Source organism: Sinohyriopsis cumingii, chromosome 9 (genome assembly GCF_028554795.1).
Source record: "Sinohyriopsis cumingii isolate HCF-2022 chromosome 9, ASM2855479v2, whole genome shotgun sequence".
Classification (NCBI taxonomy): domain Eukaryota; kingdom Metazoa; phylum Mollusca; class Bivalvia; order Unionida; family Unionidae; genus Sinohyriopsis; species Sinohyriopsis cumingii.
In genome coordinates, this window is record NC_142969.1 from 48886335 (window position 1) to 48898311 (window position 11977).

At 35.2% G+C, this 11977-nt stretch overlaps 1 protein-coding gene across 1 annotated transcript; it reads left to right on the top strand.

Moving 5' to 3' along the window:
* The first annotated feature begins 843 nt into the window (after nucleotides 1–843).
* LOC149791773 (tumor necrosis factor ligand superfamily member 15-like) lies at nucleotides 844–10140 on the top strand. Its single transcript, XM_089970277.1, has 5 exons — nucleotides 844–1002; nucleotides 5014–5225; nucleotides 6046–6103; nucleotides 6255–6353; nucleotides 7581–10140. The coding sequence occupies exons 2-5, from the start codon at nucleotides 5019–5021 to the stop codon at nucleotides 8060–8062; spliced, it is 846 nt and encodes a 281-aa protein (XP_089826403.1). The 5' UTR covers nucleotides 844–1002; nucleotides 5014–5018; the 3' UTR covers nucleotides 8063–10140.
* The last annotated feature ends 1837 nt before the right edge of the window (nucleotides 10141–11977 follow it).

An 11977-nucleotide genomic window follows, 5' to 3' on the forward strand; every position in this document is an offset into this window, starting at 1 on the left:
CCAGATATGAAGTCAGTCATTATATTGTCTACGTCAATGACACGTTGGAAAGTAATTTATGTAATTAATAAATCAGTAAGCTCAGCTTAGGGTTAAGAGCAAATATATTTGCTAAAAAAATTCACTTTATGCTTCTGTAAGGTTTTTATGGATACATCATGCAAATGCATATACTTGCATCATTTTATTTTTATTTGGAACTTATAGCTTAACTGAGGTTTAGACGAGTGAGAAAGCTTGTCAGTAGCTTCTCGTGGGTTGGTGGTTCTTTCCGGGGTTTTCCTTGGTTCTTCCTCCACCATTAATACTAGCCGCCATGTATAGCCTATCGTGAGCTGAAAAATGGCGTTAAAACCCTACAACATCAACAACAACAACAAGGTTTAGACGACGGTTTGTTAAGATAAAAAGATAGACTACGTTCAACTCTTGATTTGTATTCATAACTGCAGCAGAGTCGCTATTACTACTACTACTACTAATTATTCTTATCAATATTGTTGTTATTATTATTATTATTAGGTTGAAGGAGGATAATAATGGTATGTAGAGGAAAAGAAAAGTTGATTAATGGAATTAGATTAATAAAATCTTTAGTGGGTTGGAATGATTTCGAGGGATACAAATATATCATATGAAAGTAGGACTACGATTTTCCAAAAATCTAATTATAGACTACAGCATAATCATTTTTCAATTGAGTGTTGTTCACCTTACAAGTTAGCTGGCAATTTGCCAGTAGATAAGATTCGCCGAATGACTTTGAATAGGTTATTGTTCATTGTGCATGGGTTGGATAGTCTTTCAACTGACAAGTCCTAACTGGACTATCCACAGCAAAGGACTTTATAAATAAACCTCTCGCGACTGTTGTCACATAGCTTGGTTGAACACTGAATTGGGAATCTACACTGGGGGCTGTTTCTTTCCTGCTGAATGCGCGCTATCTTGCACTCCATAGTCATTCAATTGTTGTTGATCTCCTCTATCGTGCACAGCAAGGTAGGATACATTTTTATTGCTTAAACGAAGAAAATAAATAAATATACATAATTGAAAACATTTTCAGAACTTGTATGGGATGCCTTAGCAGTAGTGATGGTGAACTAATTTTCTGCTACATATTATCAGCTATATACAAATATTATTTATTACGGTGGAGCTTTAAGGAATACCTGAAATAACTAATCTAGGACCGACAACAGGAAAATATTGAATTAAAGGGACAATCTGCCCGTTGGAATTATTATTTAATTGAGTAATAAAGTAGGTATTCTGCAGATATGAGCAAAACTAAAAATAAATAAAATGCAGATCAAAGACTTGTCCTTGCTGTTACTTCAAATTGTAATCAACAATATGTTAGCACACCAGACATAACCATTTCGTGCATAAAAACCTAATCCACACCTTTTCTTATGCATATGCATAATCTGCAGTGATTAGTGCAGCATGTATATTCCGTGTTCAAACTTCTAGGTCAATATCTTCTACTTTTTTCTGAAAAATATAGACTAAAAAAAACTTGTATATGTCATTATATGTATTTGTTTACAATATGTGTACACAAATATTAATGTTTTTGTATCATTGAGAGCATGTGAGAAAGCTTGCCAGTAGCTTCTCGTGGGTCGGTGGTTCTTTCCGGGTCTTCCTGGTTTCTTCCTCCACCATTAATACTGGCCGCCATGTATAGCCTATCGTGTGCTGAAAAATGGCGTTAAACCCCACAACAACAACAACATCATTGAGAGCCTAGTATGCAAAGGGTTTAACCGGACATTAGCACTGTTGGTCCTATATAAAGCCCCAGCGCCAGGCATCACTATAAGCTGCCACACTGCAGACACCGTAGCGATATGACTGAAAAATTGTTAAAGCTACGTTAAAAATCCACGCACACACACACAAAGCACTGTACATGTACGCATATATCACGTGGTAGAGAGGTATTAGGTGTCTGTTTACTCATAATCGACGCCACTGGATACAATTATCACGCGTTGCTGCCCATGCGATTCTTCATTTTTCTTGAGTTAGCTTGCAAATCCCACCAACTAAATAATGTAACCGTCTCCAATACATACATGGAATTATCAGTTTAATCGATCGAGTTTTAAAAAGAAACTTTAGTTGTCTCATTCAAACAGCTTGAAAAGATTATGTTGGACCACAAAGGCGAGGTGCTTTTATTCGTGCTCTCAGCGATTGGTTAAGCAGGTTTCTGACTATCAGTTTATCACACGTACAGACAGGCGCGAGTGACAAAAGAAGAGTAGTAGATTTTTCTTCCTGGTTCCGGGTCGATTTGTGCTACTACGAATTCGTTATTTTATGATAATTGTTTATTTTACGAAGCTATTCATTAAAATTTTAGATGTTATATGTCCAATATTATTAACATCACTTAATGACATTATTTTTTAAAATTCATAATATCATAACTAGTATTAAAATGCCATATACTGACCAGTATGATATTGTAGTCGAATGAACATCATAACTACAGATGCAATCCGAATGCATGATATAAGTTTATTGTATGATATCACGAATCCCAATAATGCGATTTAAGAACAATAAGTACACTGATTCAAAATTTACCATATATAGCCAAGTCTGGATTCTATAGCTGGATGGTAAACATTTATAATGTATTCCTTGAATTTAAGGATATTTTGCGTTTCCGTTTGTATAACAGGTAGCATTAGTTTGTCAATAGTCATATGGTTATAGCGTTACGTATCCTTAATTGAAATCTCCGCACAGGCAGCCTCGGCTGATAAAGAAGCATACCGGATTTCTCCCGGGCATGGGGCAGGTTCGATGGTTTGACAAAAGTGTTTATACTCATAGCGGTGAGGGCTTTTGTAAGAGCGTACTAAAATTTGGTTGACCAGATAAATTCATCATTACAGTTCGGCAATTCCATGATTGCATGCTCGCTCGAGTCCTGGACAGCAGAGGGTCATCTGAACCATTCCCAGTTACAAATGGATTCAAGAAAAGCTGTGTGTTGGCCCTAACCCTCTCCGTCTGTTTATTGATGCTTGCGCTGCTTATCACCCATGGCACGACATCAGATATCCAACTGACGATAAGCTCTTCACATTTACGGAGACAACATACCAAGACGAAGATACAGGAAGTGACTGATCGTGATTTTCTATCTGTTAACTAGTAATCCAAATTGCCGGATATTGAGTTTTACGATGGACAGAGAATCAATCATTTTTCTTCAGTTCGTGAAGATTTCGGCCTCACGAACAATACCAAGAAGACAAAGTGATGCTCCAACCTGCAGCAGGAAAGCTTTATGTAGAGACTACATTAAGAGTAAACGAAACCTTCCATGCAATGGAAATTTCTACCTATTTCGGCAGTACACTGTCACATGTAGTTCACATCGATGACGAAACCAACGCCAGAATTGCTAAAGCCAGCGCAAACTTTGGCAGACTACGCGCAAATGTAGAGGCATCAGTCTAAAAATAACACCGAAGGTCTCTAAAGTATTTTTGTTACCAACAACGCTGTATGCACGATAAACATGAACCATTTTCGCATGGGATACACGAGGAGACTCAGACACCGAAGATCTAACACGGGCTGACATTCCAAGCATTCTTATCTGCTGATGAAGTCGCAATTGAGATGGAATGGTCACCTCACCACAATGTCAAAGAAAGTCTTCTATCGTGAGCAAAAGGAGGAAAGGCGATTGCTTGATGGTTAGACAAAACGCTTCAAAGATTCCCTCAAGACATGCTCGAAACACTTCAACATTGACCCTGAGTCTTGTGAAGATCTCGCAATGGATCGCTCAACCTGACAGTCTTATCCATACTGAAGCTGCAGAAGTTGAACTGAGGACAAATGCAGAAGCAGTGGAAAAGTGCAAGCAGCCGTACTCTCAGAATACCAGCTCGTCCTCTGTTGATCAAACAACCCCAAGCGGCATCTCCTCTCAAGTGTGTCACAGAAAAGTCAGACCACAAATTCGTCTGACCAGCCAATCGAGTAGTCCAAACCAGTTTGTGATGTCAATGTCATTTTCGAACTCGGCGTACGCACAAGATTATAACAACTGAGCACGGTTGGTACCTAGATGTTCTATTGAGACTACAATCTCCAAAATTAACACACCTCTTCCTATTCTCCCAGGGGAATCTAAATTATTAGTGGACATGCGGAACGCGTCGATATTATAGACAACGTGATCCGCTATGGCACGTATGAGTACTAAATCGTCGATTCACGTTCTTGTTCCTGTTTTGTAATGCATTTTTCCCACCAGGTTAGTTGTTAAATATACAATCAGCTATTTTATTGTAATAAGACTGCAGCTTAGAATTTATGTTGCTTGCGTTTCTTCATTATCAATATTTCCATCTTGCTTATTGTTTTATATTGCCCCTCCGAATAAATAAACATGATTATTATTTATAATCTCACCTTTTGTGTAAAACATGCATACGTCCGTTAAAGAGAAAATGTTTAAATTCATGAACTCTGGTGAAAAAAAACATTGTTTTCTATTTTAAATTCCATCTTTCGTGACATAAATACATTTTTTTTCCATTGAAAATTAGGAGCATAAAGAAAGGAATTCTAAAACCTAGTGCTTAGAAACATCCTCCTTTAGATGATTTTGGGATTAATTTGGAATATATTAATGTAAGCTTAATTGTCTTTCAGATTTTGTACGAAAACGTTTACATGCGCGTTCTGCAGCTCAAATAAAATTATTTAAGCCAAATAACTTTAGGTAATTGTTTTTGTTATATTCATGTTTCTTTCTGATGTTTGAAACGTACTGGTCTATGCTTACTCTAGCCTCAATGCGACTTTTAATCGCTGCAAAAGGTCAAGAAAACATAAACAGTAATATTTGATTCCCATTGATCATGGTATCATAACTTAATTGAAGGTAAATCTTATCTTTACCAGACAGAAACATTAAAATATAAGGGACAAAGAAAATTTCTTATCACATCATCTTATTCTATTCAGTGAGAATGACGGCAGTTCAGGTTATGACTGGAGGTGTTTTAATGGTGACTGTAGCAGTGCTGGTTACTGTGTTAGCCTTGTTGTACACGATGCCAAAACCGCCCCAGCAGCAGATACGCGATAGATTGTGCCTTCCGAGTAGTTCGTTTTCGCAAGGCTCGGACTTGCATTGCGGATGTTCGTCCGATCGTCTTCAGGAATACTTGGACGAGGTGATATTATATGATAATTGTTTGAAGGAATAATCAGTCACAATCTCTCCATTAAATAAATGCAAATATACACACTTAAAAAAATGCTTGTATATTGTTCTAAAGACGAAATCAGTGTGTGTGTATGTAATAATAATAATAATAATAATGACAATAATAACCGTGTTTTCAAATTTAAGTCCATACACGAAAAAGAAAACCCAGTAATTTCTCACAAGATATGACAAAACAAAAGGATTAAGGCAACAATTTATCCAAACGATCAATTATTAATGAATCAGAACAGCATGCAAAATGAAACATTTCTGTCAATATTCTTTAACTACTAATAACGATTTTATTTCGCAGTGAGTACACTCTCTTTCTAAGGAAGATGAAAAGCCATTGAATTATGTTATTCGCAACGTTCAAAGCCCACCCATTAAGCATCAAATTCTATTGTAAGATGCATTTGAGCACTTAATGTCAGAATGTGACAAAATGCAATATTTGTTGTTTTTATTACATCCGCATAACATGTTTATAAACACACCCACGCACACACACACACACACACACACTTACATATATATATATATATATATATATATATATATATATATATATATATATATATATATATATATATATATATATATATATGAATCGGTCCATGTGGCTGTTCATAAATATAAATAAATCTATTCCTTTAACGTGATGTCAGTTATTTTCATCCTTTATTCTTCAAGTGCTTTCGCGTCATCAACGTGGATGTTCTTTAGGTCTATACACACCTCTATATGGCATGAATTTGTTGCATTTAAATTTTGTGTTTCTATAGGCAATCAAAAAGGCGGATGAGAGACTCAGTGACGGAGACATTCAAAGAAGTACACAAGGTAAATATGCTTGTCGTCAATGCTATGCTGATAAGTTAAACTAACCACTAACACTTCTAGAATTTTTATGACTTCTCATTCGAAGTGATTGAGAATTTGTTTTGCAAATGTAATATAATATTGCTTTTTCATTTTGACATTATTGTTTCAGGACCATCCCCACAGCTTATGGGTCTCCTGAAAAGTCTTCGCTGGAACATCAAACCCTCCGCTCGCGTTACGGGAAAGAAACAGCCCCCTCCCCGTGCATGTAAGTGTATCTAATACGCGCCGAGCATATAAACAAATGATATTAGTAATGACACTGTTATCGGCCTCTAAAATAGGTTATTTGATAAGCATCAAATTTGCGACGCATTAAAATCAAATCAGTGTAGTTGGAGTTTGATTGTCAGAAATAAAGACAACACGATTAGAATGATTTTCTTTATTTCAACAACATTTTCATTTCATTTTAATTTTCTTTTCCGCAAAGAACATTGTAATCACTGATTAAGTTTTATTAAATACCTATAATTTTGTTATTGAAGAAAGAGCCATAATTTTCTGTGATTTTTTTTTTTAAAAGTAGGAAAACGATACTGATATTTTTTTTCTGATTCGTTATCATCATACTATTTAACCAGGCTGGAATTACCATTTTGTCCGAGGTTTCCTTAATGCAAGTATGCCGTTGTTTCACTTAACACGCAAAATGACATGAGTATCATTGTCTCTAACAAGTCTGTATCATCACGTTTCAATACTTTATCTGATAACTGTAGCAAAATAATACTGGCATTCCCATGCCAAGTCGCCATCACAACCGCTCCTAAATGTCCCTCCAGAAACAGTGTAACTGTTGTCAGAATGACCTAACAGCTTCCATAATTAATCATCACCTGGTGAAATATTTTCCGATGCAAATTTGACAACTGCACAAAGACTGCAAACTGGATATATGGTTCTTCTGCCCCCATGTGCTGAAGAATGGGTGTTATTGACAATAATATTAGTGTAGCTGCGCTATACCTGCTTCACGAGCTTCATTGATAAAACTGTGATATTAGTTCGCGTATGAGCTGATCAGAATATAATTCGGTTAATGATTTAAGGTGGTCTTCGTATTGAAAGGTTAAAATATCAAGCAGTTTCTCTTCGTTTTTGGTTAATTGTAGTGATTTTATTCAATTAACTAATATGTGATAGATTTAGAACAATAATATCATTCTCATAGTAAATGTGCCTTGATTTCTAGAATAAGTCTTGTCATGATGAAGAATTTTGTACATGTCGATGTATCTCTTTCTGTATATATATATATATATATATATATATATATATATATATATATATATATATATATATATATATATATCAGAACCTCTTGCATTACCTAGGTTTAGAAGGGTATTTCACATGCAATTATATGGTCTACATGTAGATATTACGCCAATCACATTCCTCAAACCGTTACATCCATTTTGTCTATCTGTAGATGACGGCGAGATGATCCCGGTGAGGGAATGGGACCAAAAGGACGATAGAGCATTTCTAAGATATGGCATGGAATACAGACATGGACGATTGGTGGTACCAGTGAAGGGGTCATATCTCATCCATTCGTTCCTTGATCTCTACGAAACATATAAGAACACAACTTCAGCAGCCGAACTGCTGTCGCGTCGTAAACGACAAACGGATTTTGTGCGTCCGAAACGAAATGCTGATCGTAATCAGAAACCCACTGGTATCAAACACGCGATTTACCGCTTTAATATCTTAAACGGCAAAGAAGAGGAACTCATCAGAAGTGAACATCCACGTGAGGTCTCCCAAAACGGGTATTTCAATGTTTACGATAGCTATTTAGCAGCTGCCGTCAGCTTAGATCCAGGAGATGAAGTTTACGTCAAAATTTCGGATTTAGAATTATTAGCGCATCCAAACTCAAATTATTTCGGAGTGTCTATGATTTGAAGGAATGAAACACATTAACGATGTTATTAGTGTAAACGACATTTGTCCAGATGAATGGTCAAATGTATGGCGATCGGGAAAGTAAGAAGATGATGTTAATAACATCTTTAATGTGTTTCATTCCTTCAAATCATAGACACGTATGTCGGATATACGAATTTAATCACTATAAATTTGAACTTGGGCACAAGATTCTGGAATACGTCTCTGCTTTAAACCTAATCGGAGTAACAGTGACTCTCTTGATTTAATATGAAGGGACGTCATTTGTCGTCAACAATTTGCAGAAACTACATATCACAGACAGTGCAATATTATGTAATTTGAACTGGAAAAAAATGAAGAATGACATTAAGGTAGATTTATTTTCAATGTGTCCATTTTGTTTCAGTTATAGCTATGCGCAAATGGTCTCTTTAGTGAAAATAAGACCCTTGTCTGTTTTCTTTACCTTTTAATGTTAGAATGAAATCATTTTATTTGAAAACAGAGTTGTATCTTTGAAACATTTACTGTATGCTGATAACTTTCATAGTTTGAGGGAACGCATGTAGCTGGGAATAGAAACAATGCTCAGTGTTCAACATTTTTGTACTGACTATTTCCTTCATAATTTACTCCAAGATCTGAAAAGGCATGAAGTCCTTATTTTAGTAGGAAAATAATTCAGTTGAAAATTCATTAAAAATTTGTCAGAACGGATATTACTAATCAGGCTCTAAGTTGATACGAGAAGAATTTTACGAATGGGAAAGTTAAATTGAAAAGTCATCATCCGCCTTTGACGTTGGTCGTCGTGACTCGGCTGGTATTCTACAGTCGCATGTGTCTATCGAGATAAATCTTCGATGAAACGTGTACGTGTCTTTACAATATCAGCATCTAAAATTGTATACATTATTTTAAAAAGCAAAGTAGATCACATTCGTAGCTTTAAAAATATTAAGGAATCAGTGTCATTATATGTATAAAGATTTCCAAACATTATGTGGTCACTTGGTCCATAACACAATTTTAAAGTTAATACAATGAAAGAACAATTGTGAAAGAGCAGTGTATAAAAAGGAAATAATATAAAATACCACATCTTCTTAACCGTGTCGAGATCTCAACGAAATGTCCAACAAAGTGAAGGGGATACAAATTTTGTAGGTGAATTGATATATGTGTGTGATGACTATTATTTGAAATGGTATGCAAAAAGGAGAGACCGAGCCGGAGGTATATGCGCCTTTGAAGACATATTAAAGTGTAAGTGAAAGTATCATTCAATCACAGATTATTTAATTATACGAGATAATATTGAATTTTGCGTCGCTTGTGCTATTTTGCGCTATGATATGTTATCAACATTGATCGATATAATGCGTTAATTGGAGAGCGATTGTTGATTTTGTGTTGTCGATAAAGGAGTATTTGTTGTTAATTTCTTTCTTCTGCAAATAGATTGAAAGGAACATAATGTATTTCATTGATAAATTGATACAGGTAATGAAACGTTTCTGTAGGCGTCACAAATTTTAATAAAATAAAGGCGCAGAAATGTGGGCGGACTCTTATATATATATATATATATATATATATATATATATATATATATATATATATATGAGAGAGAGAGAGAGTGGAGAAGGCTTGCGAAGGGGCATGGTGTCAGAGTTTACAGGTTATGTACTTTATTTCATTTGCATTTGTATTGTATATATAAATATAATGTGAAAAACTTTATAGCATGTGTAAGTGTATTTTAGACAGATTTAACCTGTGCATTCAAAACGCATGTAAAATAGTTAATGTTATGATAAATTACTCAAATTTGTGCGCGGGGAACTAACGTCATATAAAATAATTACGTACTATATACATGTAAATAATATATACGCTTCTTTGTATATTTTATTATTTATTTTACAGCGATATACTATTCATGAACTTTTAAATAAGCTGTGTTACTCAACGTCTTTCATATATGCATGCAAAGAAATTATTCAACAATTGTGCGTACTGTTTTCTAAATATCATGAAATACTGACTAAAATGCCAATTTTGTTTCAGAATAAACCTTTGAATAAATTCAACCTCGTTTTCCATTTGCGTAACTTTCCAAAACGCCTTGAAACATCCTTGTCATACTTGCCACGGTTCATTATACAGTAAGACAAATTACACCACATGTTCTCGTGCCCTTTTACCTCTATCGTCAAGGTTACAGTAATAACAATTTGCTGCACTGTTTTGTGAAAGTGTCTTTAAATTCCTTATAGATCCTAATTGCTTCGAATGACGTTCTTCTTACGTAGGATCAATCACAATGAAGATAAAACAATTTGTTATGGTACACAGTCGCTTGTCCCTTTTGACCTTTGGATCAAGGTCATACGTTTTCTAGCATTGCATACGCGATTATCTCCATTTCCCAAATTTCATGATACGGATATGCTTGCTATTTAAATGCATAAAACTAAATCAACTGAACCACATATATGTCCATATATCTATCATTATATGCATCTGGCAATCAATAAATGCATAGCTCTATTCACGTTTTGATGGTGGGTGGGGTGGCTGCCACTGCATAATATATTGTATCAGTACAACAATATATTTATAATCACATACCTTTTCATGCACTATTGACACCTGCGTCAGCCTATTCCTGTAGGATCGTAAGTAGAGTGCTAATCATTATGCAAATACATTACATAAAAGCAAGATGTGCAATGTCTTTAACCTTGACTGGAAGGTTTACAGTTAGATGCTCACTTCAAAGTAATAAACCGAACGTTTTTATTAAATGGCATCATCGTCTACTGAGAGTCAGACAGAAGGACCCTATCGAGTACCTGACATTTTATTTAAACTAAAATAAGAAAATGAATAAACCAATAGATGTGCCAACCCCTCAGAAAATGTACGCATTAGGATGGCACGTCTCTAAATACCAGTATTTAGGAATTAGCCACTCCCCTCTATTCTGATCCAACTGACAATAAATCTGTCTGTCTGTCTGTGTATGTATGCATGTATGTATGTATGTATGTATGCATGTATGTATATATGTGCATTTGCCTGTTCAGTTATATATCTACAAATGACTGGTATGTTTTGTACTCAACCATGGAACATGTCAAGCACGGAAAAGACATAAATTACACCACTTCTCAGATTGTGGGAAAATCAAAAGATCTAAAAGCAAAGGGTACAAGTAATAGCCATGGAATTCTGCAAAGCTGAGAAGTTGAAAAATTTTAGGTATTAACTAAGAGGGAAAATGGTTAACGTATGGAAAAATAGGGGAAATGGGTAACGTATGAACTAAGATGTAACATAGGCAACGTATTGAAGAATAGAGAAAATGTAACAAGAATGTGAAAATCAGGGTAGGACAGACAAGACAATCACCTATCAAGTTGTTGCCAATGTATAGTTCCATCAAATTTAGCATGAAAATTATATACCAATTCCACATTAAAGGTGCCAAATCTGTAAAAGGTCGGAAAATGGCGTTTCATAATACAAACCCTACCCCCCCAATGCAAGGCTTATGGAAAAGCCTCTCTGATATAGACAAATATTAATTATTCTGTTGGAAAACTGCTTCTATGAAGAAACCTATAAAGAAAAAAACAAGCGAAGTATTCAAACATTACCTTGAAAATAGATAATGTGTGCATGCAATAGGTACTGTGTGCTTGGAAATAGGCCATGTGTGCATGAAAATAGGTACAATGTTCATATAAATAGGTAATGTGTGCTTGTAAATAGGTACTATGCGCTTGGCAATAGGTACTGTGTGCATGTAAATAGGTACTGTACGGTTGGAAATAGGTACTGTGTGCCTGTAAATAGGTACAGTGCGCTTGAACATATAAACTGTGTGCATGGAAATAGGTACAATATGCATATAAATAGGTA